Source organism: Lytechinus pictus, chromosome 10, assembly GCF_037042905.1.
Source record: "Lytechinus pictus isolate F3 Inbred chromosome 10, Lp3.0, whole genome shotgun sequence".
NCBI lineage: Eukaryota > Metazoa > Echinodermata > Echinoidea > Temnopleuroida > Toxopneustidae > Lytechinus > Lytechinus pictus.
In genome coordinates this window covers 35,747,572-35,766,865 of record NC_087254.1, presented here as the reverse complement: position 1 = coordinate 35,766,865, position 19,294 = coordinate 35,747,572, and the positions used below count along the sequence as shown (strand labels likewise).

Sequence of the window (19,294 nt, the reverse complement as noted above, 5' to 3'; positions counted from 1 at the left end):
AGACCCCCTTTTTTATGTGGTCAGTTCAAAGGCATGATATTTTTAGCAATCGTTGATCCAAGAGCCATTCTATAGAACCCCGTTTTAAGACCAAGATTAAGTTACAGAGCCCCTCATCCCCGACTTTGGTATGGCACATAGGTATCATGTTATTGCTCAGATGTAATCTTAGCTCAGTTTTTTTTTCAGAGAGATAGCTACATCTAAGTCACCTCAGAAATGAAAAGTTTGTCATTTTATTTCACAAAACAAAATTAATTACGTATTAGAGAACCAATCCTAGGAGAACCCTTTAATCCAAGCTACATGGAAGGTGGCTCCCCTCCATATTGTCATTTTTTTTGTAACATTGCGGCTGTTTGAAATTTAAGACTTTTGCTACATGGCTTTTTTTCCCTGAACTAGTCTTGTGCAGATTCTGATAGCAAATGTGTCCATATCGGACATGCCTAGGTAGTGTTATATGCAGATTAGTACGTGCATGTCATTATTAAAACTTGTTCATTGTTGCATATATTTGTGTACAGTTTACTGTTAATAGAATTTGGTTTGTATCTCTTTATGAATCTTTGGTAATTGGTGTTGCAATTATACTGCTCTGAGATAAACTGGGCAAAAATTAATAAGAAAAAAAATGATTTACAAATTATATTTTGAAAAAAATACAAAACAACAAATAAAACAATACAAAACATAAGAACATAAAAATTAAGGATTGAATTTGAATATTCCTAATCTAAGCAAATTTGCTATACACATAATAATGCGATAAAAATTGATTTCAAATTTGAGAAACATTTATTCATTAATACTCAGTTTTCACATATTTTTCTCTTGAAAACTACAAACTACTGGACAAGGGGTGTCAACAGGGAATTGGGTGGTTGTGCAGAAATGCGAACGTAATGCGTCTACGGGTGTGCAATAATGCAAGCATAACGTATGAAGAGTTACATTAATGGATCAGAATAACCCAGTACAATGGGTTAGAGTCAATTGGTCTGTTGAAGTTACTTCTAACATTTCATTAGAAGACATGAGAGGGCACTATTTCTCAAAACATAATGATTTGATTGCTTCTACTGTGACTAAGTTTTCATAATTGAGTGAGTGCATCTTCGCTTCTTCAATGATTAACATTTTTTTTTGGGAGGTCTGCACAGTGTCCCTAAAAACTGTTATTGTCATTTGCTTTTTATCACCATCAATATCATTATCGATTGAGTAGAAGAAATAACCAGTTGTCTCACGATGTATCAAATGTAGAAGGAAAGCGACGTTTCGTCTGCAAGCTGCTAGACTTCGTCAGGCAATGAGCAAAGACGCTGCTGCGCAGACGAAACATCGCTTTCCTACTATGTTTGATACATCGTGAGACAACTGGTTATTTCTTCTACTCAATCCTTCAACACGATGAACCTCTCCCACATCAATATCATTATCATTGACAACATGGTCATAATCGATATCATCAATATCGTCTCTGTTGTTCCACTGTCTGGCGTTTCATTTTAAGGGGGGTGACCCCATGGGGAGCCATATTATGTAATTTTCTTTCATAACACCTCATTATTTGTCATGTCTACAGGTGCAATATTTTTATGTTTAATTCAATTTAATTATGTCCAAGTTTTAAATTTTTCTGTTCATTCTTATGTAAAAGCCAATGGAGGAAATGCTTAACATATAGACTAATCAAATGAATCACCACCATCATCATCGTTATCATCATTACATGTACAGTGTATGATGACACAATTATTAAGTTATACTCCTGGTGCATGGGCGCAGCCATTTTGTTCTGTTTGTTTGGTTGCATTTATGCCGCAAAATGTTGACGCCCTCTACATTCAGTGGTCACAAACATCAGGCACAAGGCATCATTATCAACATAATTATCATTTCATCAGTGATTTTACAAACTGGCTCAAACCTTGGCTGGTCTCCAAAATATGATTTTGAGATAATCATGTTTAAATTTTGGTGTTTTTCTGATGCTCATAACTTTGCGCTTTGAAAGAAACCAGAGCAATTATTTATTCCAATTTAAAGCGTACACTCTACCCTTTTATAAAAGCAAAATTTTTTTCCCATTCGAATTCGTTCTTTCAATATTTGAAATGAAGCGCAGGTATGCATTTCAAAAACTGTTCATTTTTACGAAAAACAGGGGGTTTAGGTCACTTCTTAAAATCATGCATACCATGCGCATTATTTTTTGGCCGCACAAACCACGGTTTGAGCCACTTCGTAAAATCATTCAATGCATACGCGCAACATCTAGGTCGGGTTATTGACCTCTGTGCGCCTTCCAGAGACTGCTACAGTCAGTAGCGGACCGTGACCCGGAAGAGACAAAGCATTGGAGGGGCACTGTATTGTTTGCGAACAATGCTGTGCCCCCCAATACTTTGTCTCCTCCGGGTCTCGGTCCGCCACTGGCTACAGTACAGAAAGAATGGTTTGAGCCACTTCGTAAAATCAAAGGAGAGGTATGTGTCGTTTCGTGCGAAATTTAAATATGCGCTTATTCCTTAAAAAATTTTTTCTTTCTGAAATTCAATCATTCTATAGAGTTAATGGCGGGCTTTCAGAATTTAAAACAAAAATCAATTTCGGAAATTTGACCAAAAATGAGGTTTGTGGCGGTTCGTAAAAGCACCGACTATTTGACATCATCATTAATTATATCTCACCTTGCGTGCATGTTCATCATCTTTCTGGATGTTGTCTATGTGACTCAATTTCTTTGCTATTCCTACTGTAGGAATCCCTGACAACACACCAAGATGACACGCTGTACCAAATCCTGAAAAGGGGAATGAAAAATAAGGATTGAATTTAATCAGGTTCATCAATTTGATCGCTAGACTAATGATGATAATTAAGATGAATGTTGATACTGCTGCTTCTACTTCCGCTACTACTGCTATATATACTACTGCTGCTGCTGCTGCTACTACTACTACTACTACTAATGCTGCTGCTACTTCGATTACTACTACAACAATAATAACAACTACTACTACTACTACTGCAAATGTTACTAATGATACTACTGGTAATAGTAGTACTTCAACTACTTTCTACTTATACTATTAATACAACTACTACTACTACATACGACTACTACTGCAGCTACTTCTACTGCTCATACTACTACTACTACTATCACTACTGCTACTACTACATATGTACTACTACTGCTGCTACTACTACTGCTACTGCTACTACCACTATTACTACTACTATCACTACTGCTACTTCTACTGCTACTACTACTGCTACAACTACTGCTACGACTACTACTGCTACTACTACTGCTACTACTACTACTACTACTACTACTACTACTACTACTACTACTACTACTACTACTACTACTACTGCTGCTGCTGCTGCTGCTGCTGCTACTACTACTGCTACTACTACTACTACTACTACTACTACTACTACTACTACTACTACTACTACTACTACTACTGCTGCTGCTGCTGCTGCTGCTGCTACTACTACTGCTACTACTACTACTACTACTATCACTACTACTACTACTTCTACTACTACTACTACTACTACTATCAATACTAGTACAACAACCCCCTCTCCTTTTCCAATCTAGGACAATTTACAGCACGTTTTTATCAATTAAATGGTCAGGTCACATTGCTAAATCAAATGTCACTCTAACTCTTACATATTCCAAGCTTAGGATGTGCTTTTTAAAGTTCAATTAAAATCAATTTTTGGTGACTTATTGAAGGTTTTTGGGGTGGTTGCTCACACATTACAAACCAAACTTTAAAAACAGGGACAGACTAACTAATGACCCCAATACACAATGCCTCAAACACCCATCAACAGTCAGTGGAAGTATAAAAATGTTTTACTTGAAATCTCACCTCTTTGATGAAGAATGCCATTACCATCCACAAAAATGATCTGAAAATGAAAATTACATTAAATAAAGGCTGTTTAATATCAAATGTTGATTTAAAAAATAAAAATCACCTTTTCTGGTTCTGTTGTAATCATGAATTTGGGGTATCCAAGGCCACTTTGCTGAAAGCTGGAAGTGCCCATTTAAATGTGACATTGACCAAACAAATATAGGGCCATGTCAATGCTCTACCTACTACATATTTCTTTTCTTCATTATGCAACATACTACTAGAACAAGTGTGGCAGATACTGACAAAACACATTGTCTTTCAAATATTCAAAAATCATAAAATGATGAGGGCAGGATACATACCTGAGGGACGAGGTCAGGTTTGGTGCTGCGTAACCTGTCAAGGCATTCCAAGAAGAAAGGTACTTCTCTGAATGCTAGGAAGCCAGAGATGTATGGCTGGGTCATGTGAATAGTCTGACAGTCTTCATACACTACCTACAATCAAAATAGTAAAAAAATCAAGGGGTAATTTTGTATTTTCATGTGGTCACAAGAAAACCTGCGGATATTTTTATTAATATTTGTCGGACCAATGATAACAGTTGGATAAAACACCTATATGACAGTTCCTTCCTTGCATGAAACATTTTCATATTTGTTGAATTATTGAGGTTGGTTGAATAGTGAACAAAAAATTAAATAAACCTGGGCAACCCTAATAGTTTTTCAAATAATTAAAGGAGAATGAATCCCTGGGAACAAGTCAGCTTGGGTGAAAACAGAAAATCAAAGAAACAGGTCGATGCAAATTTGAGAAAAATTGAACAAATAATAAGGTAGCTATGAACATTTGAATGCTGAGACCGCTAATGTCATGGACATCCTTTGATTGGCAACACCACAAACATGTGTGATGTCACACTTGTACAACTTGTTTACATTTAATTTTCACTTTAATCAAGTGTATACATAATTACATATAGATTATTTTATTAGGGGGGGGGGGACAGGTATAAGAGATTTCATACAATATATCATGGACAAAGAATTGTACTATTAATAGAATGAGCAAAAACTAGATGCTTTGGGGTATTTTATAAGCATACCAAAGGGAGAGTAGAATTGTATGACATCACAAATTTTGGTAACATTGCTAATGGGAGGATCTCCATAGCAATTAGCATTAGTGAGGTCAACATTAAAATGCTCTTAAACTAACAAATGCCCACCTTATTCAGCATTTTCATTCATTTGAAGCTAGATAAAAGAGCATGATTGAGAAAAATTACTTTTTCACTTTTTCCAAGGGCCTAGCAAGGAATCGAACCCAAGACTTCTATGTTGTAGTCCGGTGCCTTAGACCACTCTACCATCCACCTCGTCTGACTTTATTATTAGTCCAGTTGTTCTCAAACTTCATTTATAGTCCAGTCAATCTAGCCAGAATAGGGGGGTAACCCACCACTAATTGCAACACGAGATATTCCACTGAAATGCTTTCCAGGAAGGTCCCCTAAACAACATACCAAAAGTCCCAAGAAATCCAAGCAGTGGAAATTTATGAAATTTGCATATTATGCAAATTAGCCATGAAAAATTAGAAAAAGAAGGGAAATAATCCAAAGATTACAAATTAAATGTCCAAAATAATTTCATTTGAATGGAAATTCATGATAAATAACTGAATTCAATGTTTTCAATCAAAAGTGCAAACATTTCTACCTCATTTGCATATTATGCAAATAAGCATCCTTATATGGAAAAAAATGTCAAGATATTGTGATTTTTCTCATATAGACTGCTTGAAAACATTTCATTAATGTTGACATTAATATGCTACTACATCACTAAGCATGAGAATTCATCCCAATGCCTGAAAATTAATTTGCATATTATGCAAATTAGCCATTTAAAAAATAGAAAATGAGGAAATTAATCCAAAAATTACAAATTAAATGTCCACAGCAAGTAATTTTGAACATGATGAATAAATAAGTTCAATGTCTTTATTTAAAAAAGCTAGCAAATCTGCCTCATTTGCATATTATGCAAATAAGTATCCTTATTTGGAAAATGTCAAGAAATTTAGATTTTATCACATTGACTGCAGTGAAAACATTTAAGTTTTTCAAATTAATATGCTGCTATCACTAAGCATTGAAATCTATCCTAATATGATTTATATTCAAGGAAAAATACTGGAAATATGTTCTTCGCTACCTAAGCGTTAGTCTGACAAGATGATGGGATTGGCAAGAACAAAGCACAGTATTTGAATTGGTGTGTAGTTTGTTAGAGTTGACAACCCTTTCTTATATAGATGGGAACGACTTAGACTTTCTTGAAATTTCACCGCATAAACATGATAAAGGGAGGCCAGGAAAAGCAAACTTATGGCAGGTAAGATCTGATGAGTAGTCTCATTAAGAAGTGCAGCAGAGATTCCGTCTGGCCTAGTAGCTTCATGCAGGTTGTTTTCTTTAACAACTTCTTCAGTAGTCTGGCTACACCTGCTTGACTAAACAATATGTTATCTGGCCATATCTGGGTCAGGACTGGGTCCCAGGACTTCAGCGTCATCATCATCATGATCAGTGGTGAATACTAAGACTAAAAATCTTTGCCTTCCTTTAATAATGATATTCCAATGTAGTCATAGCTATTGATATTAAGGGCTCCCAACATGCTAATTGTTACAGCCTGGATCATTGTCAATCCGGTCAACAAATTATGTATTATAGGCTTGTCTACAAACCCTCTTATGGTCCTCTTTAATGCATTGTAGCAATTCTGAGCTTTACCTTACTGATGCTTTTGGAGCTCTAAAATGTGCAAGCCTTCCTAGCCTTTCTCTAAAACTCTTGACATCTTCCGACACAACTTATGTCCATTCTCTCATTGAGGCAACTTGTGTCGGAAGAAGACATGGTTAACAGTGTGTTCTTGTTAAAGTCCTCTCGATTGGCATTCAGTCTCCTATGCTCGACTTGTCGGATTTCGGTACAGAGAGCTGTATGATTGTCCAAAGTACATCTGCATGACACTATTAAAGTCAGCATTCCTCCAGAAGAACATCCTTAGTCGTACCATAAAATGTTTATTCCTCTGGATAACCTCACAGTATACCCATGAGTAGCACATAGTGGCAAATAAATCTTGGAAGTGGTACACACTGTCTAATCAAGGTTGGATGGTATTTGATGGTGATGTTAAAAGGGTGTTCCATTATGTTGTGTCCTCTTGTTGGAAAGGCAATAATCTGGCTTAGTTCTCCATCTGGTTTGTTCATTGTCTCACTGAGGAATTTTTGTTTACCATAAATATCAGGAAATTAATATTATTATTTGCATACGACTTACTTAGAAACTATAGCTTTAATATTTGGAGATGGTTGCCATAGGAGATTTATCAAAGAGGAGAGAACAGAAAATGGATGCTTCATCATGAAGCAGCAACTGGATTCAGCAAGAACGTCTAATTACGATTCCTGTATCTGAGAAAGATGCCTATAATGCACTTTAAGCCTTCATCATGAATTTATGAATGGCTTTCATGTCGCTCGTATAGGCAAATGCCCATTGTTACTCTTATTAAGCATGCCCAGAGATCTTGTGATCCAAGCAATTACTCATATTCACCACCAAGACAAGTGATATTGATGATGGGTTCTTGTAAAGCGTCGGTATCTGCCTCAGCTGGGCGCTCATGGCGCTTGCTCAAAAATAGGAAATATCTCACAAATGTCAATGTCTTCAAACAGTGCTTAGGATCATCATTCAGTTCAAGTACTGTCCTAGTAATGCTACAATTGAGTTATTCTTGTCTTGGGATAATGTTGGAGTGGGGAACAGAAAGGTCTTCAGGTAAGACTCAAAAGTTGATTGGGTCTCTGCTCTCCTGATAAATTGGGGAAGGCTATTCCACAGCTTTGGTCCAGAGATGTAGAAGGCTCTGTCACCCCAGGTTGTGTGGCTGAGAGATTCCCTCAGCAATGCTTGAGCTGCTGATCTGAGACTGCGTGTTGGTCTATGCTGAGATAAGAGCTCTGAGATGTAGCTAGGGTGGAGATTTATCGTTAAGCACTTTAAATACAAGGCCCCCAAGTTTATAAGCTAATTGGTGTGCTACAAGGACCAAATATTCGAAGCTAATGGGCTTTTATTTGTACGGGTGTGACATCTTGTGCTGATCACTTGGCAATCCAGGAGTTGCTAGCGTGGACTATACTCGCAAGAAACGCAAAGTCTCTATACAAAGTCAAGAAGAGAGCAAGACTTGGATGGAAATAATGAAACATTCAAGCAGTGGGATCCATGTAGAATTGACTCATCATTGTACAATATGAGTGGGGTAACTGCTCGTGACAAAACTCAATATCAACCAAGCAAGAAGTGTAGGGAAGGTCATCATGGTTAATACACATAATCTACATGGAATATTAGAGGAAAGTATCACTTATGTGTTTCCTTGAATATTTATAACATGTCGGATGCTTATTTGCATAATATGTAAATTACACTTCAGATATTAAGCTGATTATTAATGTATTCCCCATTCTTAGTGATCAAATCATATTGATCTAGACTGAAATGTTTTCATAACTGTTTTTGTGAGAAAAATCTAAATTTCTGGATTTTTTCCATATAAAGATGCTTATATATATGCAAATGAGGTAGATTTATTTAAGATTTTTTATTTAAAACATAAATAAATTTGTAAAACTTGTCATGGGCTTCAGTTCAATTCGTATTGATTGCACTTGATTACCAATATTGGATTATTTTCCTTATTTGTAATTTATTATGGCTAATTTGCATAAAATGCAAATTTTGTGATTTTCCCATATGCTTGTATATTTAAGGACTTTTAATATGGTGTTTAGGAAACCTTCCTGTAAGGTATTGCCATATTCCAATTTCAATAGATAATCTACTTGCAATTTTTGAGGGATGTATCACCAGTGTGTTTTCTTGAATATTTATAACATGTTAGATACTTTTATTTGCATAATATGCAAATTACACTACAGACACTAAGCTGAATACAAATGTATTCAACGTCCTTAGTAATAGCAGCATGTAAATTCCAACATTAATGAAATTTTCAAGCAGATAATGAGAGAAAAATCACAATACCTACACATTTTTCCATATAAGGATGCTTATTTGCATATTATGCAAATGAGGTAGATTTTTTTTGCACTTTTTACAAAAAAACATTGAATACAGTTATTTATCATGAATTTTCGCTCAAATTAAATTGTTTTGGACACTCAATTTGTAATCTTTGGGCTATTTTCCTTATTTTTCTTACTTTTTATGGCTAATTTGCATAATATGCAAATTTCATAAATTTCCACTGCTTGGATTTCTTGGGACTTTTAGTGTGTTGTTTAGGGGACCTTCCTTGAAAGCATTGCAGTGGAATATCTCGTGTTGCAATTAGTGGTGGGTCAAACCCTATATCGACTGGACTATTATTTGATGAAAGAAAAAAGAGCACTATAGATAAACTGCATGCTCAATGGTGTTCCATGTTGTGGTCGGGCGCCTTAAGGCCACTCGGCTATGACAAATCGTCGACTTTCATGTTATTCATCTAATTGTTTTATGGATCTCACTATTTGATTTCTCTGTTTTCATTCAAGGTAAATCGACAAGGGATTACATTCTCCTTTAATACATGTTAGAAGTATGATAATCAGACATACAGGTACCTGTGATAACATTGTAAATATTCCAAATAAAAATGTTCAAGTGAACAGGGCAGTTGTAGGAAAATAAACATTTACATACCTCAAGATCTGGAAACTTGCATATAATGAGAGAGACACAGGCAAGACTGGTACTGGTTTTCACAAAGGAGATATCCACTCCTCCAATGTAATGAAGATCAGTGAAAGGAGGTCCACCAGACTGCCAACCCTCTGTGTCATCTTCAATAAGCTTCTGCTTTAGTTTTCTCTGTTCACTATTAATGGGGGACAAAGCAGGGACAATTTAAAATACAGGTAAATGTGCATATTAAATCTAAGCTTCCATAAGTCAAGCATTAGCTCAAATCAAAGCAATTGTATCAGACAAAATAGGGCAAAACACAGGCTATGTAACTCTTCTGAATAAAAGTTTCCCTAGTCAAACAGATTTATGTGGCCCAAAAAGATTGGACTTAGCCAAGTTACCAAGTGACAACCCTTCTCCTGCAAATTGTGAATGTTATAATAATTTGGTAGTAGATCATTTTATTTAGAATGATATTGTAATTCACTTTTTCTCTATGATTCATGCCAAAAAGAGTAACCAATGTATTATGTTTATGTAACAAAAAGTGTATTATAAGAATGATATGATTGCAGAAGAAAACAATATATCAAATCAAATAAAATTATATTAAAAAATGAAATAATTTGAAAATAGGTTTTCTGTACACATGCATGATGCATGATCGGGTTATATAATTATTATTATTTTATTCGGCAAAAGAAAATACATGATATAGATTAAAAAAATGCATTTCCCTTGTAATGCCTAGGACAGAAAAAGTCAACTAAATAGCTGTGGCTGCTTCTGTCCCAGTTCCAAGGAAATGATATCATAACCAGTAGAAATCATGAAAAATAGTTGTAAGAAAAACATTGTATTGATAGCAGAATGCAAGCATAATGAAAGCTGAACAGGTATACAGAATACAGTAGCTATGTTAAAACATTCTAACTTCGCCCCCCCCCCAAAAAAAAAAAAAAAAAAAAAAAAACATGCAAGAAAAAAAAGGGGAAACAGTATAATTCAAGTAACTCACAATATCATGTAACATTTTGGAGGGGCATGCATAGACCTGCATGATTCCATTTATATAGGCCCAACCAATTAACATAAAATAAGGAAAATAAATAAACAAACGATTATCATAAACTTCTTTAAAATCATAGGATAGGGGGTGGGGTGTCCGGACACATTAACATTTTGAAGCCTTCTTTTTTTTTTTTGTATTACACAGAAAATACTAATTCAATAGTTGTATTTACTTGTAATCTTTCTCAAGTTTGTTCTCTATAATATTTCTTAACATTTTGTACAAAAAATTGATGAGATTTTGCTTGATAACTTTTCCAAATGGCTATTTAAAAATCGATTGTCCGGACACACAACACCTGGGTATACCACAAAAAGGACAACAGTTTCCTAAAGAAAAGATTTATAGCTAGAAATATTACCTTTCCCATGATCTAGCTGTGTCCTCATCAATCAACAAGTCATTACACCTTGCAGATTCTTCCATCACTCAACTTGAGTGTGAACCTCAAGTTTCTTCTCCTATTCAATTCTGTAGAGAAAAAAAAATTCCAACCATTTGATTTAGATCTAGAGGACTATATAGGTCTAGATCTAGATCTATAGATTCTACAGTCCCACTTCAATCTAACTACAGTAGAGGCGCTGGTCCAAAAATTGGGATTGTCCCAGAAAACAAGGATATCATAAACCAATGAAGACAAATCATGTCTTGATAAATTGAAATTGTCCTTGTTCATGGGGACAGATATTTTTTCACTTACCCCTGCGGGACATAGAGAGCTAAATATAGATTCACTGCTGACCTCAATTCCCACCAGTTCACTGTCTTTTTTCGAGACTTGCTGTCTTCCAATAATCTTGTAATGAAACCTGATATATGTATGTTTACATTGACTATCGCACTTGATTGGTGTCGGCACATGACAGGAGAATGAACTTTCCTAGATTTCTTGTGTGGAGAAATCTTTGAAAACTGAGACAATCAAACTGAGAAATCTTTGAAAACTGAGGTCAGAAGCCCATTTGTCTTGTGTGTGGATGACAAGCATCCTTATCAAAACAAAAGTAGACGGTGAATTTTTAAAGAAGATAGACAGTGAAAAGGAATAATTTTTCATGAGGAATCTACTTATCACATTTTTATTTGCTGCTGGAGCCCAGGACTCGTCCGTGTAATATTAGGCAGACATGGGTACTCTCCAAAATGGGGTAGAATGGGGTTGCAATAGCACTCCAAATAAAAGGGGAAAAACTAAATCATGCACTTACCTCGATTATATCCATGGATGAAGGTCTATTGTGAGACACAGAATCCTGACATCGAGGCACAAACTGGACCCTCAAAACAACAAAATATAGCCTCGGTCATGATCGGCCATTTTATTTTGAATTTTGAAAGGAGAGGTAACGCGACAGAACTTTTCGTTTTTTTGAGGTTCCAGTCTGTGCCTCGATGTCAGGATTTGTGTGTCACGATAAAACTTCATCCATATAATCGTGGTAAGTGCATAATTTCTGTTTCAACATTTTATTAAGATTACTATTGAGACCCCTATCTACCCCAGTGTCTCCCTCGTTTTGCACGGTCGACTCATGGGGCCTGTTGCATGAAAGAGTCTTTCGTAGAACCGTTCTACGTAAGAACGAGATATCGCTCAACTATTTCACAAAGCCGATTTGGGCGATACGAAGAATGGTCCTTGGAAAGAGACCTCCAGACATGTCCTACGTAGGCATGATCTTCTTTGCACACCGCCCGCCACCGTCGGCATTGAGAAAATGTGTTTACGGCAAGCCACACTGACATATCACCTTTATATTTGGGGGTCATTCGATTGCACTCTGATGCATTTTATCTTGGATGGCGCCAAGTTATTTTTTTATGGGGGCTGTCATCAATTTCACGGCAAAACGTATGTCATTTTAAAGGAGAATGAAACCCTTGAAACCATCTGAATCCATATCAAAGAGAAAAATCCAAGAAACATATTGTTGAAAGTTTGAGGAAGATTGAATGAATAATAAGAAAGTTATGAGCATTTGAATATTGAGATCACTAATGCCATGTAGATCCTCCCATTGGCAATGCGACCAAGATCTGAGATGTCACACACGTACGACTCCCTCATTACTTTAGTACTTATTTCACTTATATTCTCACTTTTATAGAGTCTATCACAAGGTGAGGTGTTCTCTTTATGAGAGGACAAGTACAGAGGTTTCACAACATTATAATCATTGATGAATCGTTTGTCATATGATTAGAATGAGCAAAAAAGAGATGTTTTGGGGTATATTTCCAGTGTCCAAAAGGGGAGAGTTGTTCATCTGTGACATCATAGATCTTGGTCGCATTGCCAATGAGAGGATCTCCATAGCATTAGTGATCTCGACATTCAAATGCTCATAACTCTTCTATTGCTAGTCCTATTTTACTCAAACTTTTGTTGATCTTATTCTTTGATTTTTCTGCTTTCACAAAAGCTAACTTGCTCCAAGAGTTTCATTCTCCTTTAACTTCTCCGGGGTAATCTAGGCCCATAGGGGCCCCATATAACTTTTTTTGAAAAAATATGTTTTATTTTATTTTCTCACATTTTCTCCCTTTTTTCCCCACCCCTTTTCCATTTTTTTCAACCATACTTTAAATATCGAAATGGGCGGCAATATCTCTGACCCCTAATGCTTTATCATTAGATAAACAACATGAAAACAAATTTTTCAAAAAGAAATTATGTATGGTAAAGAAAACATGTTTATAATGTTAAGCAAAAAAAAAAAAAAAAAAGCGATACAAAACGAAGATGTTACTAATCATGCTACATCATTTATCTATTTTCATTTTATTTTCATAAACATTGCTGAGATTAATTTCAATCAATGAAAATAAATGTTGGATTTGTGCTAACTTAATTGAGATATGATGAATAAACCTAAAGTAAGCTCCATAAATCAATTCTACAATCAGTATTCTGTAATACGTCCTAGGACGTTCCTACGTATCGCTCATCTCGTCATGCAACAGGCCCCTGTTGCATGACGAGATGAGCGATACGTAGGAACGTCCTAGGACCATTCTTCCGAGATAGGAAGATTGGCGACAAATCAGCGCTTTCCGTTTCACGAAGGCAATCTTGTCTTTCAAGTCCGCGACATCGTTTGATATCGATAATATCGGATAAATATTTAGTCTTCATTGTCACCTAAACCTTTTATTTTGGAATGACGACTTTTCATAAAATCATATATTTCAATAAAAAGGGATCAAATAATGTTTTATGTATTACAGATTGTAGAATTGATGTATGGAGCGTACTTTATGAGGTAAAAAGAGAAAAAACTTTCAAGATTCACAAACATTACTGGATAAAATCAGAATTTTCATTATTTTCCTTATTTAGAACACGGTGTCCTTTTAGAGACACCTTTCATTGATATTTCAACAAAAGAGACATTGTCCGACATAAAAATTGATTTAACTAAGTAATTTCGACATTTTATTAGTTCTATATACTGATTTTTTATAGAATACTTATATAATGATGAAATAAGCGTTAATATGTTATCTGTTGAGGTAAAAATAGGGTTTGAATGGAGTAAACAAAATCAACAGTGTCTGATTGTATGAGACTAAAAAGGAAAATATGAGAGGCTGCCTGTGAAAAATCTAATTTATTTATTTCATTTGTCAGATATAACGCAAGAAATACAAATGTGAGTGTTTAGAGTATAAACATACCTCAGTTGCATGATAAGTAACCGAAGACAAAGAAAATATGAAAATTGCTGCAAACATGTCCAAGTGGATAAAGTGGTGCTTTGCAATAACAATTAAAACATAGAAAAGAGTGTGCAATCCGTAATGGAAAAAATACTATTTACAGAAATAATGCTAAATATTACAATGATCATAAACGTTGGTCATCTTTAAAGTTGATCACTTAATTTATGGAAGCTTATATAAGAATATAAGGTTTAAATATATAAAAAAATTTATATGTTCAACATTTCAAAGTTGAGGAGTACTAGAGACTACATTATTGCTTTAACATTACATACATAAGTTTTTTCTCTTTTTACCTCATAAAGTACGCTCGATACATCAATTCTACAATCTGTAATACATAAAACATTATTTGATCCCTTTTTATTGAAATATATGATTTTATGAAAAGTCGTCATTCCAAAATAAAAGGTTTAGGTGACAATGAAGACTAAATATTTATCCGATATTATCGATATCAAATGATGTCGCGGACTTGAAAGACAAGATTGCCTTCGTGAAACGGAAAGCGCTGATTTGTCGCCAATCTTCCTATCTCGGAAGAATGGTCCTAGGACGTTCCTACGTATCGCTCATCTCGTCATGCAACAGGGGCCTGTTGCATGACGAGATGAGCGATACGTAGGAACGTCCTAGGACGTATTACAGAATACTGATTGTAGAATTGATTTATGGAGCTTACTTTAGGTTTATTCATCATATCTCAATTAAGTTAGCACAAATCCAACATTTATTTTCATTGATTGAAATTAATCTCAGCAATGTTTATGAAAATAAAATGAAAATAGATAAATGATGTAGCATGATTAGTAACATCTTCGTTTTGTATCGCTTTTTTTTTTTTTTTTTTGCTTAACATTATAAACATGTTTTCTTTACCATACATAATTTCTTTTTGAAAAATTTGTTTTCATGTTGTTTATCTAATGATAAAGCATTAGGGGTCAGAGATATTGCCGCCCATTTCGATATTTAAAGTATGGTTGAAAAAAATGGAAAAGGGGTGGGGAAAAAAGGGAGAAAATGTGAGAAAATAAAATAAAACATATTTTTTCAAAAAAAGTTATATGGGGCCCCTATGGGCCTAGATTACCCCGGAGAAGTTAAAGGAGAATGAAACTCTTGGAGCAAGTTAGCTTTTGTGAAAGCAGAAAAATCAAAGAATAAGATCAACAAAAGTTTGAGTAAAATAGGACTAGCAATAGAAGAGTTATGAGCATTTGAATGTCGAGATCACTAATGCTATGGAGATCCTCTCATTGGCAATGCGACCAAGATCTATGATGTCACAGATGAACAACTCTCCCCTTTTGGACACTGGAAATATACCCCAAAACATCTCTTTTTTGCTCATTCTAATCATATGACAAACGATTCATCAATGATTATAATGTTGTGAAACCTCTGTACTTGTCCTCTCATAAAGAGAACACCTCACCTTGTGATAGACTCTATAAAAGTGAGAATATAAGTGAAATAAGTACTAAAGTAATGAGGGAGTCGTACGTGTGTGACATCTCAGATCTTGGTCGCATTGCCAATGGGAGGATCTACATGGCATTAGTGATCTCAATATTCAAATGCTCATAACTTTCTTATTATTCATTCAATCTTCCTCAAACTTTCAACAATATGTTTCTTGGATTTTTCTCTTTGATATGGATTCAGCTGGTTTCAAGGGTTTCATTCTCCTTTAAAATGACATACGTTTTGCCGTGAAATTGATGACAGCCCCCATAAAAAAATAACTTGGCGCCATCCAAGATAAAATGCATCAGAGTGCAATCGAATGACCCCCAAATATAAAGGTGATATGTCAGTGTGGCTTGCCGTAAACACATTTTCTCAATGCCGACGGTGGCGGGCGGTGTGCAAAGAAGATCATGCCTACGTAGGACATGTCTGGAGCAGTGTAGCCAGGCGGCTTCTTGAGAGTAACAAGTGGAACGCCTCTGGCAGTCTCGCCTGCATTACGCAATTTAATATAGCAGCAGTGCTAACTTTGAAAACTACTATAAAATAATCATTTACAAAAACATCATTCATATAATGACATAATACCGCGTTCATTGACCATAAATGACATTTGAACAGAGACTTAAGACTGTCAACTACACCCATGTCCACATTTCATTCACTCTATCCATAAACTTTCAATGGTTATGATGGCACTTCAACAATTACCCCAACATGGCCTAAGTTTATTGACCTTAACTGACCTTTGACTTGGTTTTGTGACCTGAAACTCACAGGGGATGTTCAGTGATGCTTGATTACTCTTATATCCCAAGTTGTATGAACTAGATCCATAAACTTTCAGAGTTAGGATGGTAATTCAACAAATACCCCCAACACGGCCAAAGTTCATTGACCTTAAATGACCATTGACCATGGTCATGTGACCTGAAACTCGCACAGGATATTCAGTGGTACTTGATTAACCTAATGTCCAAGTTTCATGAACTAAATCCATAAATTTTCCCCGGGGGGGGGGCACTCAGTATATAATGCATAGTGGGTATGTGCCGCGGAGGGGACCCCCATTTTTACACTCAAATTTCCATTCCAAGGCATAGCATTTTTGTCTTTTTGAGAAAAAGAACAAAGAAAGCCGCTCCAAGGCATAGCATTTCCTTCTTATCGAGAAAAAAGAAGAAAGAAATCTGTTCCAAAGCTTCGCATATTTTTCGTTACGCCGTTCCGGTCGCATTGATCTGCTACAAGGAGCTGCAATTTTGGTGAAAAGCGGCCGTAGAGCGCTTTTCGACCATCGCCTAAGCGCGAACGCACCCGGCGGAGGCCGCGCTAGCTGCATCATGCACGATTGCCCGTTCCATAGGGATGCATACGCACTCACAGAGATACGGAGATCCGTTCCGAGGAGCCCCGTTTTCACAAACATTTGTAGTTCCGAAGCCCGCTCCGAGGACCCTCCTTTTTACAATAAGCCCGCTCCAAGGCCCCCGTTTTTTGCCTCGCCCGCGGCACACCCCCACCACTTTTTTGGTCGAGTGCCCCCCCCCGGGAAATTTTCAAAGTTATGATGGTAATTCAACAAATACCCCCAACTTGGCCAAAGTTCATTGACCCTAAATGACCTTTGACCTTGGTCGTGTGACCTGAAACTCAGGCAGGATGTTCACTAATACTTGATTAACCTTATGTCCAAGTTTCATGGACTAGATCCATAAATTTTCAAAGTTATGATAGTAATTCAACAAATACCCCCAACTTGACCAAAGTTCATTGACCCTAAATGACCTTTGACCTTAGTCACGTGACCTGAAACTCGAGCAGGATGTTCACTAATACTTGATTAACCTTATGCCTAAGTTTCATGAACTAGGTCCATATACTTTCTAAGTTATGATGTCATTTCAAAAACTTAACCTTCGGTTAAGATTTTGAAAATAATTTTCCCAACATGGTCTAAGTTCATTGACCCTAAATGACCTTTGACCTTGGTCATGTGACCTGAAACTCAGGCAGGATGTTCAGTAATACTTGATTAACCTTATGTCCAAGTTTCATGAACTAGGTCCATATACTTTCTAAGTTATGATGTCATTTCAAAAACTTAACCTTAGGTTAAGATTTGATGTTGACGCCGCCGCCGTCGGAAAAGCGGCGCCTATAGTCTCGCTCTGCTATGCAGGCGAGACAAAAATTATTTACTAACGTATGCTTACTCTCAATGAAGCCAGGGATTCCTTCCTATTCATCTGCATGTACCGCAAAAAAACCTGAAACTTTCGCCCCCGAGATTTCTACTTTTTTTCTAAAACATCTAGCCATAAATCATGTACATGGGATAAAACTTCATTTCCGACATTTCGACTTGCCCGATGTTTATGCCGCCATCTTGTTTCTTATTGTACTTCCGTCTTTTCACAATATTTTTCTCATTTTTTTAATGAATTCTTGTTTAAAAATAAAACCGAGAGCGTAGAAATGTCGGAAATGAAGTTTTATCCCATGTATGTACATGATTTATGGCTAGATGTTTTTGAAGGAAATTAAAAATCCCGGGGGCGAAAGTTTCAGGTTTTTTTGCGGTACAGGCACTCAGGCAGATGAATAGGAAGGAATCCCTGGCTTCATTGAGACTCACCTCAATCCGCCTCATTGAGACTGAGAGTAAGCATACGTTAGTAGGCCTAAATAATTTTTACTCTCAAGAAGCCGCCTGGCTAGAGCAGTGGAGGTGTCTTTCCAAGGACCATTCTTCGTATCGCCCAAATCGGCTTTGTGAAACAGTTGAGCGATATCTCACTCTTAGTCTTACGTACAATGGTTCTACGAAAGACCCTTTCAATTTTCATGCAACAGGTCCCGGGCCCCTGAGGCTCACTCACACGTATTGCAAGGTTAGTATTATAGTATACAGTGGATTTCTAACTAGTGGGTCGCGCGTGCTGGGATCCCACTTCTTGGGTCCACAACACACGACTTCTATGGCTTGATTTTTCTGTGCGCGGCGGCATGTAATGAACCCTTGGGTGCCTGAGCCTGAGGCTGAGCTCCCTGACATGCCTGGCTGGGGCTGGGTTTGGGTTTAGACACGCAGTCTGACTCTGATTAATTACCGCCGCTGATAAAAGTGATATTGATAGGCAAGTTGGTTCCCCTGACAAATAATTAATTATCACCGTAGTCGTAGACGTTCTAACTTAGCTTAAAAAGAGGGTCTAACCTACCTGGCCACTTTTCTAGGCTCGATTTCCCGTAGAATTTGCTTTCCTTCATCCGTCCATGTACGCCGCCATTTTAATAAAATTAAACTTTTTTTCCAGGAGTTTCTTTAATATTCATCTCCATATT

At 36.4% G+C, this 19,294-nt stretch overlaps 1 protein-coding gene across 1 annotated transcript; it reads right to left on the bottom strand.

Moving 5' to 3' along the window:
• Positions 1–2,666: 2,666 nt before the first annotated feature.
• On the bottom strand, positions 2,667–19,276 carry LOC129269559 (endonuclease V-like). The gene is made up of 6 exons (XM_054907070.2): positions 19,171–19,276; positions 11,109–11,218; positions 9,691–9,865; positions 4,256–4,390; positions 3,903–3,942; positions 2,667–2,809 (listed from the first exon to the last, which is right to left on the bottom strand). The coding sequence occupies exons 2-6, from the start codon at positions 11,171–11,173 to the stop codon at positions 2,682–2,684; spliced, it is 543 nt and encodes a 180-aa protein (XP_054763045.1). The 5' UTR covers positions 11,174–11,218; positions 19,171–19,276; the 3' UTR covers positions 2,667–2,681.
• Between the last annotated feature and the right edge of the window lie 18 nt (positions 19,277–19,294).